This window comes from Dunckerocampus dactyliophorus, chromosome 1 (assembly GCF_027744805.1).
Source record: "Dunckerocampus dactyliophorus isolate RoL2022-P2 chromosome 1, RoL_Ddac_1.1, whole genome shotgun sequence".
NCBI classification, from domain to species: domain Eukaryota; kingdom Metazoa; phylum Chordata; class Actinopteri; order Syngnathiformes; family Syngnathidae; genus Dunckerocampus; species Dunckerocampus dactyliophorus.
In genome coordinates this window covers 28,481,132-28,499,748 of record NC_072819.1, presented here as the reverse complement: position 1 = coordinate 28,499,748, position 18,617 = coordinate 28,481,132, and the positions used below count along the sequence as shown (strand labels likewise).

Here is an 18,617-nt window from a genome sequence, read left to right as displayed (position 1 = left end):
GCATGTGCTATTGAATGTAACTTGTGTCTTCCCTGGACCATCTTGCAGTCTTCATCTCCCACCCATGCTATTACCAATGTAGTGATAGCAGTTCTCACACAGTGTATGATAAAAGCAACATGAATACAGAATTGTACAGGTGGACAGCTGAATAGTCCCGTAAACCCACATTAAATTCCAAAAGATAGAATTTACTAACTGCTGCAATACGATCATTCAGAAGAACAAAGATACCTGGAGTGAAAACTGCTTCTCTCTGCAGCTGACACGATGAAGTGCGTTTGTCTTAACCCGTTGGTACAATGTGTGTCTTACATTGGTCTTCCCCCCCCCCTTTGTCCTTTATCTTTCCCCTTCTACTTTTCCTCCTCTCCCAATTTTTGTATTTAATTCCCTTCATTTAACATGTTTTTATCACCTGACCCCATCCCGTCCTGGCCCACTTCCTCTCTGTTTTCCTTCTCTCTCACTGTTGGCTTAGACCTCAAAGACATTCACAACAATAAGAATAGATACTTGATAGCCTCAGAGAACCAACGCCCTGGCCATTTCTCCACAGCCCCTATTGGTTCCCTGACAGTCTCACCGTCCTCTGGCTCACTGTGCAGCCAGGGGGCTCTGCAGTCGGCCACCAGCATCCAGGAGCGCATCATGTCCACTCCCGGTGGAGAGGAAGCAATTGAAAGACTCAAGGTAAAGTTGGCTCCAACATGGCGTTGTGGTGGACAAGAATGAGTGTATGTAGACCCTCAGAACCCCTAAAAATAATTATTTTCTAATATTGTCTTCAACCATCATTGTAGCTGGCCAGTCAGTTTCTGTACAATACATGCACCATGGATACAAATCCCAGAATGCACCGCAATAGCTGGTTATTATTACATTGGTGTATTATTACATTGATGTCCTTGTTAGCAGCACAGTCAGTCTATAGCGCTTATGTATGTCTTTCCAAAGTGCTGGTATTACCTTTGTGTCAAAAATGTATTTGTAATTTAAAAGCCTGTCAAAAACATTATCGAGTGCACTGGAAGTTACTAGCCTAGCACCTGAGGTCATGTTAGCATCAACCAGGTGTCAGTGAGTTTGTACGGTTACCTCTATGGGACAAAAAGCATTGTGAAATAACTTCTCACTAATAGGATGTGTGTTTCAACACTAACAAGGTCAGCAGTGTTTGTAGTGTACAGTGTGTATGTATACAATAGCAATACTTAAAAAGATTGGTCAAAAGTTTTAGAAGACTCCAATTTCTTTTTAAGTGTTAAGATGGTCTGTCTCTCTTCCATTGTTAATTCTCTTTTTCTTGCCATTTTTATAGCAACAAATTACTTTCTCCAGTACAATGCTGTTCAACTGGTGTTCGCGAGGGTATAGTACCACAGTGTGTTCCAAACATTGTTTTTATGCAGACAGAGGAGGTAGTAAGTTTCCAAGAACTTGGTTGCACCAACAGTCAGGGCTTGATCAACCTCCATTTCTGCAGAACAGCTTTAAATTGTTGACCCATTTTGTGGTCCCTGAAACAGGCCTTTTTGTATAATTCTGAAATACACATTATTTTCAGTTTTGGTAACCTTACCTTTTTTTTTTTATCCTCTGGCACTTCACCACTTACCTTTTGTACCATTTCACGCTATTCATCTGACTTGAACGACTTGAATTTCAATAAAAAACTGGAAAAATTGGGGTGTTCTAAAACTTTTGACCGGTAGTGTACAATACATTTGTATGTGAATCCAAAGAAAAGAGAAACATCTAGGTTTGATTATCATTTATGATGGCTTCAATTTCAGCCTAAATCAAGTTCAATCCACACAGTTCAGTATATCTTGCATCCTATTATATAATATCAAATCACAAATAGCCTTTTCCCAGTCAGATTTTGCTCATATGACTATATCACACTGGCAGTACATTCCTAAGCTAGAGCCGTGCACAAGATAAGCAGTAGAAGCTGCAGTTGCCATGGCGACCGAGGTGCCCACTCTTGTCTGTCATCAAATGACGTCAAGCGCTAACGCAGATATGGAGGAAAGTGGACAAAAATAGCTCCCGAGTTATTCCTTTCTCCTCTAAAGAGGAGGCACACACTATCTAAAGGTGGAGCACATTTTTTTGACTTTGTGATCACATTGTGATTTATAAAGAAAAAAACTGCCATCATGTCCAAGCATAGACATTGAATGTTAAACTGATCAGCAGCAATACCAGAAGAGTGGATGATTTTTGAGCACACAATTTTACACTTTGACTTTTGTGTTTTAGGAATCTGAAAAGATCATTGCTGAGCTCAATGAAACCTGGGAAGAGAAGCTGCGAAAGACTGAGGCAATCCGCATGGAGAGGTCACTATCAGGACAGCCCTAATACTGCTGTATTCCATCCATGTTGCGTTCACTAACACACACACACGCACGCGCACACAAAGCCTTGTTTAATCTTTTACTTTATCAGCCTTTATTACCTTAATGTTGCACACAATTGCTTCTCATCCAGTTTCTCTAATATATGTAAGCTAACACTCAATATAGTGTGTATTTCTTTTGCCATAATATGACATTTATAGAATTAAAATTTTATAGGACATACTGTTCTTTTACAATAGAGAGGCCTTACTCGCAGAGATGGGTGTGGCAATACGTGAAGATGGAGGCACTTTGGGCGTCTTCTCTCCTAAAAAGGTAGGCCATCCATCATCAGACACATGTACAGACTGTGGAACAATGAGACATGTTTCCAGAGTGTTATTTTTTTGGTGATTCAGACCCCTTTGTCGTCACTTCCTCTCTTCAGTGTCATGTATTGTGTTCCGACAAGACTCCTCCATGCGCTGTCTTGATTGTCTCTTTTCATCTCATCTCTTATCATTTTTGTTTCCTCTTCACTCTTGATAATGTGCCTTGTTCATGTACTCAGCTCAGCCATGAAAGCCCATTTGATGAGCAGTTTGATTGTTTTCCCACCAAGGTTTGTTCAGTCACGTTGGCAGATGAAGTGAAATTCCTGAGCAGTTCCCTGAGAAAGAAAGTAGTTTTAATGATAATTCTGTCGTGCTTCTGTGTGGATCACCTATAGTAGCTCAACAGTATGTTATATCTAGTTTTTTTAATGTAGAATTGAACAAAAAAAAAATTGTTTTTTTTACGTACTGTACTTTGAAGATGATATTTAGCTTTTCTACTGCACGGTACCGACCTGGCTCGAAATGGCTGTACTCGCTATTGTTGCATTTCTATTGGAAGCAAGCAGGTACTATTTCCAGCAACTGGTTAACAAACATGTTGAGCCAATACCATATGAATGAACCACTGCTCTGTATGCTGCAGTGTCCGGCTCCTCGGTCTCCATTTTGCTGCAGCTGTTCGGTTTCTTGCTGCCTCAGTCTCCTTTTGGATAAGATTCATCGGTGGCCAGCAGTCACATGCTGAAAAGTAAATGCAGGAGACCCTTGTTCTTGACTGGTGCTTTCAGTGTAAAGCTGAGCAGAGCCAAGCCAGTACTGGGCAGTGGAAAAGCTCATTAGGGCTGTCATCCTGACTTCACTGGTCAGAGTTCAACATAGACTGTTCAGCATCAGTTTTTAGAAAAAAAAAAAGTAATTTCACCCTCCACTGCTATTAAACCTGCTGTATGTCACAGAGGGCACTAACTTTTGAATGTACTGCAAACATTATATCCTACTCTTCCTACTTGCACTAACATGCATACTAGTTATGTTTGTTGACTGCTAATAATAGTGATTTGGAAAAGTTTAGCTACATTAACTATCATTGAATGTATAGCCTATCATAACAGCATTGTGACTACAAATTGTGGATTGCCTCTCTGAGAATTCTTTTGTGTGTGTGAACGTGCCACAGAAATCTACGTGAATACCAGACAGCTGAGGGACCAGTCATCTTATTGGGTTTGAACGCCAATTTAGGCCAATTTTTACACAGCTTGAATTGTAATTGTGAAAAATATACTTAAATATAACTTTTTTTTAAAACTTTTTATCCATTACTGGTAACATATGGTAGCTAGTGGTGTTGTTCTCATATTTTTTTAGGTTGAAAAAATGTAATCTTGAGCCAGTGACATACAGCAGCTTTAGTAGTGTTTTGTTGTTTCCCCATTTTTGTTCACATCAATCTTCCATTTTGTTCCCCTCTCACACACTGCTGCTCCATTGGTTAGCATTTCACTGAGAAGCCTTGCGATCTCTATACAGACTTTAATGGGGTCTTCTCCCCAAAGAAGGTTGGTTATTTTAAGATGTATTGTGTTGTGTTAGCACTCTAATTAATCACAGACAGTAGGCGGTGTCAGCACTATGTGGATGTGACCATTTTATAGTCATTTATGAACAATGTTTGCTGTAAATTACTGTGCCCATCTTGACTGCTCCATGGTTAACATTTGTCCTGTAGACTCCTCACCTGGTTAACCTGAATGAAGATCCTCTCATGTCAGAGTGTCTGCTATACTACATCAAAGATGGAATTACAAGGTAAATCATACTTCATTCAAGATCTTGAAAATAACTATAAAAAGGCTGGAATAGTTCCTAGGTGTAGACAAATCTGTGAAACTGTAAACTTGGACTGACGTCATACATTCTGCCTGACATTTTAGCTTGTGTGGTGTTGCTCGCCAGTTTTATATTTCCCCCTTTAAACTAACCAAGTTACAGCACATTTGCCATCTCTGATGCTGCTGTAGAGATTTAGCATTGTTTTCTGTCTTTGGGTAGTTTATACACATCAAGTTGAGGCAAATCAACACTGCAATATCCCCACTACAAAAATGCTATAAAAACTATAAAAATACTGTCCTTTTCTTCTTCATCTTTTAGCTTCCCTAAAGATCATCACTGTTAAGTGAAATCAATGGTGGGCTATAGAAACACAGATGAATCACCCTTTGGATTAAAGGGCCCATTTATTGACTGATGTTGACTTTTTTGCAGAAATGTCTGCCAAGTCGTTTGAAGTGAAATGTTCCCCCTCTAAAACTGGCCTCTGTAATGGTTTCAGGGTGGGACAGGCTGATGCTGAAAGACGGCAGGATATCGTTTTAAGTGGTGCTCACATCAGGGAGGAGCACTGCATTTTCCGCAGTGAAAGAAATGCCAATGGGGATGGTGAGGCACCACCTTGTGAAATTGCTGTTGCTTTTGCTGTTTGTTGAGATTATTTAAATGTATTCAATTGCTGTATTCCTATTTCTGTCAATGGGATTATTTGCAGATTGAGTGTATAATTATGTTTGGTGTGTTTTTGTTGAAGTTATCGTCATGCTGGTGCCCTGTGACGGATCAGAGACTTATGTCAATGGCAAGCGTGTTGAGGATGCAATCCAACTGCGTTCAGGTAGTTTCATTCAAATGGAGCAGGCTACATAAACTGATGTGCAAGACATGTCACAACAACTGAAGATGAATGAGCATTTTCTTAGTTATAATAAATATTTGGCTGTTCTTGCAATGACAGATCTGTGTCAAACAAATGTAATGTTTTCATACACACATGCACTCTTTCAGGGAACCGTATCATTATGGGAAAGAACCACGTGTTTCGCTTCAACCACCCTGAGCAAGCCAGGGCGGAAAGGGAGAAAACGCCAACAGCCGAGACCCCTGTGGAACCAGTGGACTGGACGTTTGCCCAGAGAGAGCTTTTGGAGAAACAGGGCATTGACATGAAGCAGGAAATGGAGAAAAGGTGAACTGTATGCTTTCAATTGATATTTAACAGTGTAATGTATTTCTCAAATCTTACAATCTGTTTGGTTAGGCTCACTGAGATGGAAATCCTATACAAAAAGGAGAAGGAAGAAGCAGACCAACTTCTGGAGCAGCAGAGACTGGTGAGTTCAAAGCGGCTGGAGTTTCTACAAACTGATTTTGAGTCCTTGTAGCAAGTAACTGCTGAATGGGTTTAAGCAGAGCTGAATGATAATGTATTAGATGATTTCTGTGACGAAGGTAGCTTTCTGAGTGATACAGCATTATTATGTGAGAATCTGTTGTAGTCAATTTCCAATGACCCATTTAAATTGCAGAGTACTAATTCTCACTCTGAGCTTTGACACTTTTGAAATTTGTATGTGCGTGTGCACCAGTGCATGTCTGTTTTTCTTGCATGGAAGACTTCTTGTTTGAAGCAGCTGTAGCAATTTGATGGAGCGAGAATTAGATTGTGAAGCTTTCCTCTTTCCAAATCCCTGTTTCCACTTCTCTTGTATCTTCTTTAGTATATTTGAATCTTGCAAAACAGCAGGTACTCTTGAGTGTATCAAATTTTGATTAAAAAAAAAAAGAAAAAAAGAGAAAAAAAGGTACATTGTGTATGATCAGAATCCGAACATATTTGCATAAATGCTGCTTTTGCACGGTTCATGCTAATAGCATGTTTTCTTAACTCATTGAGGACTGGCTCTAGCCAGTTGCAGTGTTTGCTGTTTAGTGAGTCAACTTTTCAGGTGGCTGCAAACTTGCTTTTTTGACTAGACTAGTTTTCTTACTCTTGAGTTTCATCTTTTCAAAGCAGTTGCTGTCATGTACAATGCATTGTGATAACAAAAACTCTTGTTGTAGTTTTTGGCAGTGACAATGTGGTTTCTCATTGACTTCTTTGGCTGACTGTGTTCGCGAGCCTTATCTGGCATCACTGTCACTGAGGGCGTGGCCCACAAAGTTATCACTGCTCACATACCTACAGAATCATCTCTCACGGCTCATAGCAACAGGTGTTAGGCTCCAAACTCCCAGTGATGGAACATTTTTAGTACACTTTTAGCCATATCTTTACGATATAAATATTTACACCTACTGGTTGTGATCTGTAATGTGTTTTGTCTACCAAAATGAGAAACTGCATTCCTTTTCCAACCGACTAACCTTTCTTGTAGTGGATTAACACTTACCCTCACCACAGCCTCTTTTCTCTCTCTCTTCTGGCTTTTTGATCAGCTGCAAGAACACTCTCGTCTAACTCAGCGCTAATACTGAAAGCCACTGAAAACACTCTGGACTGAATAAGGAAAGCTCCAAAAGTGACATGCATGCAAGCTATCCACTAGTAGCATGTTTGGGACGCAGCTTTCTTTCTGGAGAGGAATTTGACGGAATAGAAAAAGGGCTCCAATTAGCAGCTTCTATCCTCTGTTGATATTTCTTTGCTCATCATGTAAATCAACTTTTACTTTCAATATCAATATGCAACATTGGGAGCAGTGTTATTAAACCTTGAACCGCCAATTTAGGAATGATAGTGGAATGGTTATTTTTTTACTACAATTGATTGTTTAAATTTATTCAAATTATTTCCATGTCAACTGATTAAATTCATACTTCCACAAGAAAATCTAAGACAGATCTGAAACACAAGAAAGTCAATGGAAGCCACTGTTTTGTTTTGATTGTATCTAATATCATTTCACTTTGAATGATGATGCATGTTGCCATACATCTGGTAAAGTAACGATGTATGCAATCCTTTTAGATAACATTGTTACAGTCCCCATTGAAACTGATATAAACTGCGCCGCTGAATTAGTAACATACTCTGATTGGAAGTTCCCATGTTGCATATTCATACCTTTTTATTCATTCTCATTTAAAAAGCATCCTTCATCCTTTCTTTGATTTCACATGGTAATTTCTCTGTTTTTGGGGGGGACCATTTGGTTTGTTTCCTGTTTTGTTCTTTCAAGGACGGCGACTCTGATAGTGGGGATGACTCAGATAAGAGGTCTTGCGAGGAGAGCTGGAGACTCATCACTTCCTTGAGAGAAAAGCTGCCCCCCAGCAAACTGCAAACTATAGTAAAAAAGTGTGGATTACCCAGCAGCGGTAAGAGAAGAGAGCCTGTGAAAATGTACCAGATCCCTCAGCGCCGCCGGATCACCAAGGACTCCAAGTGGGTGACCATCTCCGACCTGAAAATTCAGGCAGTCAAAGAAATCTGCTATGAAGTAGCGCTCAATGATTTCCACCACACACGGCAGGAAATTGAAGCACTGGCCATTGTGAAGATGAAGGAGCTTTGTGCAAGCTACAGTAAGAAGGACCCCAACGAGCGGGACTCGTGGAGGGCGGTGGCTCGAGATGTCTGGGACACCGTAGGGGTTGGTGATGAACGCATTGAGGATGTCATCACCAATGGGTCTCGAGCAGGCGGGGCTGTCATGGATGAGCTTAAGGTTCATATTGATAAGCTTGAGGACATCCTGCAGGAGGTGAAGAAGCAGAATAATATGAAGGATGAGGAGATTCGTGCTCTCAGGAATAAGATGGTGAAAATGGAGAAGGTGCTTCCACTCATTACGCCGGAGGGTCAAGAGAGACCTCTGAGTACAGAAGCTCCATTTAGCACAGCTAGTACTCCGAGCCCTCAACCACCTGTGCCTGAAACATCTGATGCAGAGAATGGAGAATCCCAAGCGGGCCAAAGCTCAGGCGATGACGCCACTCTAAAACGAGGCCACATGCGTTGGATACGTCAAGAGCAGCTACGCCTTAAGAACCTCCAGCAACAAGAGATTTCCAAGCAGCTCCGCCGCCAGACCGGACCACACCGGTTTATACCCCCAGAAGACCGCAAGCTCCGTTTCCCCTTCAAGAGTAACCCCAAACATCGCAACTCGTGGAGCCCGGGCACCCATATCATTATCACAGATGAGCAGGTCATTGAGCTCAAGGTGCCAAAAGAAGCTGTAGAGGAGGAAGAAGACGAAAGCCAGACTACAGAAGGGGTGCAGTTTCAGGAAAAGGTAGCTGCTTCCATAGTAGAAGTCACTCCTCCATTGCCAAGTCCATCAATCCAGCAACGAAACAAACCTCTCGAGCAAGGATTAAACCAGGGTCAGAGACATAACTACAAGTATAACCACCATCAACAGCCCCATGAACGAAGCCGCAGCAACTCTTTTAACGTCCGTCAGCGGCCCTCTGGCTCCACAGAGCACCTGCAGCAGCCCGATGCTAACCGGAGGCACACACAGGCCTTCTACCAGCCCCGCCACCACCAGAACCAGCCTATATACCCCCAGCTCCTTCACCAGCAGCCGTGCCACTATAATAGCACAATGTACATGGATGGCAGCTTCAGTGGCTTCCAGCAGTACCATCCGCCTGACCACGCCAACCATCCAATCAACTTTCAGGCACCCCCTCGCATCCGCAGGCAAATGTCTGCTCCAAATCTGAAAGCCAGCAGAGAGACAGCTGTTTAGAATTAGAATTCGTTTCAGTAGGCAAAAACATTACAGATCACAACTGCGCATTAAAAGACTGTTATTGGTTGATCCAAACTTGTATGTATTATGAAAGTGACATTTTATCATTGACACACACCATTTCATCACAATATGCCATGCACACTGTTCATTTTCTGCCTGTGTGACAATTCATCAGTTGTATTTTGATTTGCCAAATGTGTCCTCATGCTTCACTTTCAGTGTTTACATATTTGCCTTTTAATTGTTGTTTTAATTTTGAATTATTTTAGCCACTTTGAACTCGAATTTTTTTTTTTGCTGTAGCACACAATTGTAGAAACCAAAACCCCTCTGCATTTATATCTTCCCATCAACCAGCCAGCGGAATGTCATCAGTTTTATTCAGATTGTTATGAACACCTTTGAACCTCAATTTGATTAAATACATCACGTTTCGTAAATGCTCTTAATTAAAGCCGGGGCGTTTATTTACTACCTAAACCGTGAACAGGCTGGGGGGTTGATTGGAAACAGGCGATAATTGGAAATATGTCCTAAATTTTAAAACTCATTATATATAACAACTTATGTTTTAACTTAATGTTTTAACTTAAATAATGCTTGGGGTGCATGAGAAAGTGGACAGGAAAAGCTTTTTTTGACCACAGTATTTTGCAGAAAACAGCAGCAACATCACCAATGTTGTAATAGTGGTAAAGCGCAAACTGCTCAGCCAGCATTGTTATTGCAGATGAATTCATTGTAAACAACTGTACTGTACAGGTAACACGCATGGGTTTCACACCAACAGCTGTGTCGCACAACTTACATTTTAAAGTGCATGCAGAGGTAGATAAAGCTGCTGGCTGCTGATTACTCATGACACTTAAGATGCAGCGACAGCCATCTTATGGAGTAAAAAAAAAAAAAAAAAAAAAAGCGGCATTAGGAGGTTACCTATAGCCACCGCTGTTAATGGCACAAATTAGAGACCCAGTGATTCTTTGCTTTTGTAGACCACGCTTCCCGCAACTGTGGGAGACTGCGGTTTATTTAATAGAGGTGTTAATTGGAGCATCTATGGTATTTTTGATATTTTGACACTGAATAGCCTCTAAAACTGGGTATTGAAAGTAGGACTTAAAATAGTGCCTTTTCATGCACAACTTGAAAAATCCTAAAGCATGTCTTTTATGCCTTTTTTTTAGGATGCTTCTTACGCACAAGGTTTCAGAGTAAATTCCATTGCCTTTAACTGAAACGCAGAGTATATACAAACTCTTATAATACATTTATATAATGGAATTCTTAGTCTGTTGCTTGATTGAGGATTTTTTTAATACCATTGTTAATATGCAACTGCTAGTATACTATTTTGCACATCCCTTTGAGTCACGGACATAGAACATGATTTGTAAATGCACAAATCACTGCAGACCACCACCATATAGTACAATAAAATAAAACATTGTTTTTTTTCTTCCCTGGCCTTGCAGAAAACAGTTGCCAACACATAAAACATACAGTGGTGTGAAAAAGTGTTTACCCCTGTCCTGATTTCTGTTTGTCACACTTAAATTTTTCAGATCATCAAACAAATTTAAATATTAGTCAATGACAACACAACTGAACAAAAAAATGCAGTTTTTATTATTAAGTGGGAAAACAAATCCATACCTACATTGACCCTGTTGCACCCCCACCCCCTGAAACAAAAATTGAATTGAGACAAACATGAAAAAAAAAAAAAAAGAAAAATCAGAAGGGGCAAACCACTGTCACACCACTGTACATGTGCGAATGAATATCCAACTGCTTCTTTGACAATGAATTATATACTTTATTTCTGTCCTGGTTACTTGATTCATGAGATAATGTTTTCAAAAGGCAGTATCAAATCTTATATTCATTATGTTGACATCTTAGAAGACTGAAGAAAATGCTTTCTCTTCTCTCCCTGCGCAAACTATATGCACACATTACCTAATTATTAAGTATTCTTTTTACACAATCTTCATTTTTTCATTATGGGCCCATGATGAACAGACTCAAGATGAGCATCTACCTAATGAAGGATGTTGTCATAGTTCCCAAAGACTTGCCTTCAACATCTTGAAGGGAAGACGGCATTGAACACAAATGTTTTTAAATGAATCAGTGTCTCAACTCAACTCTGTCTAATAACGCTATATCCTTGATCGAACACTCGTATGTTTTAGCTAGTGCCAGTTTTAACTAGCAGCAAGTCTGCCTGTCCGTGTCTTCAAGTTGAATATACTAAGTGTTTATTTTGACTATCCTTACTATGCCGCAACTACGCTGTAAAGAAAACCAAATAATATAACGACGACTTATGCAACACTTGTACTCTCTCTGCCCTGCGCTGACTATCTTTTGCATGCAACAACTTGCATTTCCTAAACACGTATAAGTAAAGATTGCTATTTATGTTTGCACTGGTGTAGATGGGTGCCCAGTGAGCTGGAAAAAATATCCAATGTACAGTGTACTGCTCTTTTTAAATGTAAAACTATACGTCTGTGTTAGGTCTGTTGTACATCTTCTGTTTGAATTTGCATAATCAAAGTGCCTCATGGTGGTCATGAACACAGTTGTGTTTAATAGATCAAACACACCCATTTGGAACAGTGTTGTTCACAGGTTTGAAAGAATATACTGACGTCTTGTGTTGTCAGAGATTCATTTACAAAGTATTACTGTAATAAAATGTTCCAAGCACATGCATTTGTTATGAATGAGAGTGATGCTGTATATTTTTACAGCCAAAAAGCATTGAATCTGATGTCTATTTTACATGATGCTGTGTCATAACTGTTGAGTCATCTGTGTGTTATAGTAATCCTATAAGACAAAAAAGGGAAAAAGAAATTGTTTAAATTGCAAAAAACATGATTTAAGACTAGCTAAAGGCAATGTATGCAGTGGGTGCAGAGGGCGCCAACATTCCAACATACTGCAAATATGATATCCCACCTCATCCTGCTTTGAATATGACGATGTCACACAACAAACGCACCAGTTAGGTTAGGCTGTCAGCTAATGATAGTGATTTGGCAAAGTTTAGCTACTACTAACATTAGCTATCATTGAATGTATAGCCTACCATAACCACACAATGACTCCAAAATTGTGAACACCAGTTATTTTATTCGTACCAAACGAAAATTTCAAACACTTTTTACACAGTTTTATTCATATTTGTGAAGAATATAGACATTTTTTGCACAATCTGTTCTTTTAAACCACTATTGCGAACATATGCTTGCCAGTGGTGGTTAGGAACACCACCAAACGGAAAAATATATTTTTTAGTTTCAAAAAGATAATTTGGACTGAGTTACATACAGTGCCTTTAAGACATAGTCCAGGCACAGGCTCAAGTATAGAAATCTGTGCTACAGTGCGAACATTACAGGCAAATCTTAACAGGCTCTTATGCTAGGTTAGCTCATTGGCTGAAGAAAAACAAAATGATTAAACTTACAGCACCCGTTTCTGTAGCTTACTGATGGATTGTTGGCAGAGCTTCAGGCTTTAAGATGTGTAGCAAGGCCTTATTTTATTTATTTATTTTTACAAAGTGGCCACATCTAGCTAGGGGCGGATCAGAGGCTGTATCATGTCCATGAGGAAGGAAGTTTTTCATCCACAATGTCATGAAAACATAGACCTTCAAAAAGTGACTGAGTGCCACTTCGTTCAAGAGTGGAGCAAACAAATGAGGGCAAACCTACATTTTTCTATAACGTTGGTGCTCATAAACAGGCTGTATGGACACGTTTTACTGTTACAACATCACTGAAAAGTCCATTTTGTATGATAAGGGATGGATTTTTAATGTCGAGCAGGATCTGTGGTGATCCAACTGGGCAATTTTGTCAAAATGTGGTCAACTTGAGATTCTTAAATTAATAGAATTGTACAGTTTGTAGTCATTTATTTGCCATATATTCACTAATATGAAGATGTAAATATACAAATTTTTATTATCACTTAACAGCACAGTACTGTTGAGTTTGAGGTTAATGCTAAATTTGATGTTGTCATATTCCACAAATATGTCTCTTAAGGCCTTTTATTTAGCAGCCATTCAATTTTATTGGGTTTTTAGAGCTTCATGAACATTATTCAATGAATCAATTGAATGCTACAAAATGTAGCTTGTTGGTAGGATGTCAGGCAGGGAGGAGGTCAAGTACAAATGAAAAGGTTGCATTGTCTTCCCTCAAGACACTGAACAAAGACGATGAGATCACCAGAACTGGAGGCTGTCCTGGGCTGATGATGATTATGATGGCACCCCCTCATTGGATTGTAGCTGACTGTGCTTCTACGGAACCTCACTTCTCTTCTAGCCATTGTTCTCCTGATACACCATTTGTTTTCAGCATCTACTGCTAAATGAGAGGTTATAATTAACTGAAAATATGTAAGAACAATTTTGTACATATTCAAGTAATCTGTTTGTATTTGTAATGCAGGGGTGTCCAAGTTTTTTCCACCGAGAGCCGCATATGGAAAAGTTACAGTGCGGGGGCCATTTTGATGCTTTTTATTTTGTAAAAAGGCTTAAAAAAGACATTTGTAATTGAAGACAAGAAAATGTGTTAGCTTTGTGTTATATGTGGCAAAGCATATTATTATACACTTTTTTTATTATTATTATACACCTATTATTACACCATTTTGCACTTTTTTCCCCATTGTTTTTTTTTTTTTTTTTAATTCCTAGAATGTGCCACTGGCCGCAAATGCCCCCCCCCCCCCCCGGGCCGAAGGTTGGACACCCCTGCTGTAATGTTTTACTAGGGGATGACAGTTAGATGAACTGATCCAAATTTGTGTGTGTGCTCTTTCCTCTTCACTGTGGTCGTTCAGGTTTATGAGAGTAAACTGCAAGAACTTCAGAAACAGGTTGAGACTCGTTCCCTGGTCGCTGAAACACCTGATGAGGAAGAGCTAGAGGAGGAGGAGGAAGAGGAAGGTTTGTTATATGTTAAGTTTTACGTAAACGTAGTGCTGATGTGATTCAGGTGAGCTAAAACTGACCATACACATTCCACATCCAAGGTACTCATCAGTATGCACAGTATAGCAGCTGTGTGGAGGTTAAATAAAATCAGAGAGAATGGGCTAGTCCCTGACTGTAACAACATAGTACTTTTATCAACACCAGATGTATACTTTGGGCTTCCTGGCACCATTGTTATTATTAATGAATGCATTATCTCCGACTTCCTGTAGTGCCGTGGACTCAGCACGAGTTTGAGCTGGCTCAATGGGCCTTTAGGAAGTGGAGGTTCCACCAGTTCACGTCTCTCCGTGACCAGCTGTGGGGGAATGCCGTCTATCTGAAGGAAGCCAACGCCATTAGTGTGGAATTAAAGAAGAAGGTAAGGGAAATTGCATTAACATAACCCTGTAACGGTGGAATAAACACTGAATGAAAAGTGTATGTCAACAATAGTAATGCTGCAATCCAATAAGATTGTTGCCTTAATGTATATGATATACAGTATACAGTCATGGAAAAAAACATTAGACCACCCTTGTTTCTTCAGTTTCTTGTTCATTTAATGTCATCATTTTAAAGATACAACTAAATGTAACTTTGTTTGGACAAATAGAATTTACAATGACAACAAAAATAGCTCATAAGAGTAAACATTTTTTGGCAGTACAATGCTGTAGCTATTCATGTAAGAACTTAAGTGGTTTTGGTTACTATCAAGAAAAGCGTGGAAGTTGCTAGATCTCAGCTCTTAAATTAAACTCTTTTGAACTATATTTGTTATCATCATTATATTTGTCCAAACAAATGTGCCTTTAGTTGTACCAGGCATTAATATGGATCTATAAACTGAAGAAACAAGGGTGGTCTAATCATTTTTTCTATGACTATATATTTGATATAATGCACAATCCATATTCTTTAAATCAGGAGTGGGTAACACATTTCTTGTCAGGGACCAGGGACCATTTCAGTTTTTATAAAAGTACTCGGATGGCCACACTGAATGCATGAAAGAATAAAATGCAGCTGTGATTGTCAGGGCATTAGTGGGTTAAACATTTTTGGGCTTTTTAATAACATTTCCGACTGAGGCTTTATTTGTTTTTAGAATTGCATAGCAGGTCATACTGTATATGACCCCCGGGCTGTAGTTTCCCCACTATTGCTTTAAATCATCTCTGCCAGGCGTAGAGGAATTTCATTTGCCACAAATCACAGATTGGTTTTCTCATCAGGAGACCAGTGTGATTGATAGCCGTGTCTCCTTCGAGGCGTTAAGTGATTGATAGTGGACATGGCTTCGGTGCCTCAACAACATTTTTTCAGCCTTTGTCATGTGTATAATTCATATCCAGGGGTTTTAATTGGCTGGTTGGTGATTTGCCCCTTAGAGCAAGGCACAGAATTGATCATGTTTGACCTTTCAGTGTAGTGATGCATTTGACTGCATACCTCAGTCATAAAACGTACTTGATAGGGGTGTTACGACAACTCAGCTCACGAGACGAGACGATACACAGTATTGGGAAAACAGACAATATTTTAACGTTACTTTTAAGAAAACTACAATGACAAAATACAGGACTGGACAGTCTGATTGACTTCTGGCTGCCCTGTTCTTGTGAAACAGCTTTTCTATAAACAAGCAATAACGTCACTTTTAAAACTCCTGAGATCTCATGACACCTCAACTATGTGGATATAGTTTAAAGCAAAACTGTATTAAAAAAAAATTGCCCATCATTCACAATCCATATGTGAGATATAAAGACATATGGCTTTCTCTTTTTGTGCATTCTAAAGCTATAAAAACAGATAAAAGACAGCTCATTACTGCACGTATGAGAACTTATTCCGCTGATAATGCCTTCTGAAAAAGACTCAACAAAAGCACCAACAATGCACCATTTACTTACAATGTGACCTGCATATAACCAAGCTACAGCGACAGTGTTGTTATTTTTATTAACATTGTTACGCCGATCGAACTGTGTTAGTGGCGCATTAACACAAGCAACTAGCTTTACCACAGACTCGCCCGCAGCGTGTCAGGGTCACGTGTCAGGGTCACAATGCCTCAGGCCACGAAAAAAGGGAAGGCTACATATTTGAGCCGACACGACTGCTGCTGTGTTTTTGTGTCTGAGTTTGGAAAAGTTAATGCCAGGTGTAGGCGTTCGTTTCTGTGTTGCTATGTGAAATTAATGTGCCAAAGAAGGAAGTTCCGGTAATGCTTAAAATAGGCCAAATACTGTATTACATGTTATTGTGAATGTACCTGTTACCTACACGGTTACAGCATGTACCGTAATTTCTAGTGTATAAGCCGCACCCCCTAAATGTAGAGAAAAAGCAGATTTGTTCTTATATAAGCCGCACAGTTGTATAAGCCGCATGTGTCCACGTCATAAAGTGGCATATTGTGGCGCGCATGAGTCTGTGAGGACCAGTCAGCTCTTTGGACAGAAGCCAGTCATGACCTATGAATAAACTCATGACAAGCTTGTCAACCTATTGGAAATTGCAGGAGGTCATTACTCAATATAACAGTCTGACTCATGGCTTCATCTTACAAACAAAATTAAACTCGTCACACGGCAGCTAACGCTCAAACGTTATACCTCAGAAATATAGAAACATGTAGCAATATGAGTTTTATATGAAAACCCCCCCCCCCAACATTTCAAAGTGTTACTATAATGCATTTTGGTTGAGAAAACAATTTAATTGGAGCCAGAGGACCCAGAACCCAAAGCTAAAAGAGGGGAGGTGAGGTCATTGAAGCGCCCCAATGAATGCGTTGCTCAGACGCAATACTTTACGGGAAAACTTGAAAATGATTTTTTTTTTTTCAATTTTAATGTCATATCGGGACTTGTTTGTATATTTGTATATACACCCTTTTAAGTTGCTGTGTGCTGAATTTAGTGCTATTAGTAAACTGTTTTTTGAAAGATGACACAGTGAGTCAGACTGTTATGTTGTTATACTGGTGTGTGTATATATACTGACCTCCACTGACTTCCAATGGATTGACAAGCTTGTTGTGAGTGCACTGATAGCTTGTGATTGGTTGCTGCCAAAGAAAGAGCTATCGTTTCCTCACAGACTCACGAGCGGCACAGCATTTAAACAATTAGTAGTAGTTCTGAAGTGAAGGAGATGTCACAAGATTAGAATTTAGTCATAAATTAGCCGCACCGCTGTATAAGCCGCAGGGTTCAAAGTTTAAGAAAAAAGTGGCCGCTAATACACTGGAATTTACGGTATATAAAACCTTGTTGGAGGTTTTTAGACGTGTTGTAATAGCGACCTTTGTAGGCAACATAGGAGGATCCCATTACGTGCAGTAATGAACTGTCTTTTTTTTATTTTTTATTATTTTTTTTATTTTTTACATGTGTTTTTACATCTTTAGAATGCACAGGAAAGAGAAAGACATGTGTTCATGTCTCACATAAGGATTGTGGATGATGGGCAAAATTCCGAACAAAAACATGCAGTTTTCCTTTAAGATCAATGTTTTTTACCATTCCCCTCCATCTTTCAGGTCCAGTTCCAGTTTGTCTTGTTGACAGACACACTGTACTCACCACTGCCCCCTGAGTTGCTACCACCAGAACCTGAGAAGGAACGTGACTCCAGGCCTTTCCCTCGCACAGTGGTGGCTGTTGAGGTTCAAGACCTGAAGAATGGAGCCACGCACTACTGGTCCCTCGATAAACTCAAGTAATGACCATCCCATGCTGTAAATTAGCTCTAGTTTTAGTTCTGTATCATCACCATCATCATGTTAGTCTCTCTACTTTGTATTAAGATACACTGTAATCATTATTATTATAAAGGCAGCGCCTGGACCAGATGAGGGACATGTATGACCGTGCAGGAGAAATGGCTTCGACGCACCAGGAGGAGTGTGGTGAAGGCACTTTGACTGGAAATGACCCCTTCTATGACCGCTTCCATTGGTTTAAGCTTGTGGGAAGGTATGTAACACACTGGAACACACATAAATACACCATAGGACAGTTGATCTCATAATGATTTATAGCATGGTCAGATTTTGAGTTACAGTACAGTGATTTATTTTTTGTCTAATGGGTAGCTTTATTTCCCTGATCTTATCAGACAATTTTGACAAATACATCTTTTGCACCATTCTTGTTGTTTTTCTGGCATAATCTGGAAAATTCAGAACAGAACACGGGATATACATGTATTGAGAAAGTGTGTGAATAAGTCTGGGCAAAAAACGTTGTTTTAGAATTTGGATTTATCTCTTAGCATGGTGTCTTGCAGTCTTGTAACCTTCTTGTGTCACTTCCAGCTAAACGATACCCATTCTACAGATAAAATGCACTTTAACTCAGCATTT

The 18,617-nt window shown here is 39.7% G+C and overlaps 1 protein-coding gene across 23 annotated transcripts in view; it reads left to right on the top strand.

Moving 5' to 3' along the window:
- kif1b (kinesin family member 1B) overlaps positions 1-18,617 on the top strand; it is a 72,787-nt gene that overhangs the window by 32,016 nt on the left and 22,154 nt on the right. For 7 of the 23 annotated variants that reach the window (XM_054788392.1, XM_054788403.1, XM_054788456.1 and 4 more), the window contains 14 exons: positions 482-693; positions 2,269-2,348; positions 2,609-2,684; positions 2,920-2,970; positions 4,183-4,245; positions 4,416-4,495; positions 5,022-5,128; positions 5,274-5,357; positions 5,528-5,708; positions 5,781-5,853; positions 14,107-14,212; positions 14,473-14,621; positions 17,793-17,971; positions 18,088-18,228. In XM_054788392.1, coding sequence (XP_054644367.1) covers positions 482-693; positions 2,269-2,348; positions 2,609-2,684; positions 2,920-2,970; positions 4,183-4,245; positions 4,416-4,495; positions 5,022-5,128; positions 5,274-5,357; positions 5,528-5,708; positions 5,781-5,853; positions 14,107-14,212; positions 14,473-14,621; positions 17,793-17,971; positions 18,088-18,228 — 1,582 coding nt within the window. Of the gene's footprint in view, positions 1-481; positions 694-2,268; positions 2,349-2,608; positions 2,685-2,919; positions 2,971-4,182; positions 4,246-4,415; positions 4,496-5,021; positions 5,129-5,273; positions 5,358-5,527; positions 5,709-5,780; positions 5,854-7,701; positions 13,988-14,106; positions 14,213-14,472; positions 14,622-17,792; positions 17,972-18,087; positions 18,229-18,617 lie in introns of those variants that run through there. The other 16 variants (XM_054788475.1, XM_054788419.1, XM_054788532.1 and 13 more) reach the window with 6 other exon arrangements.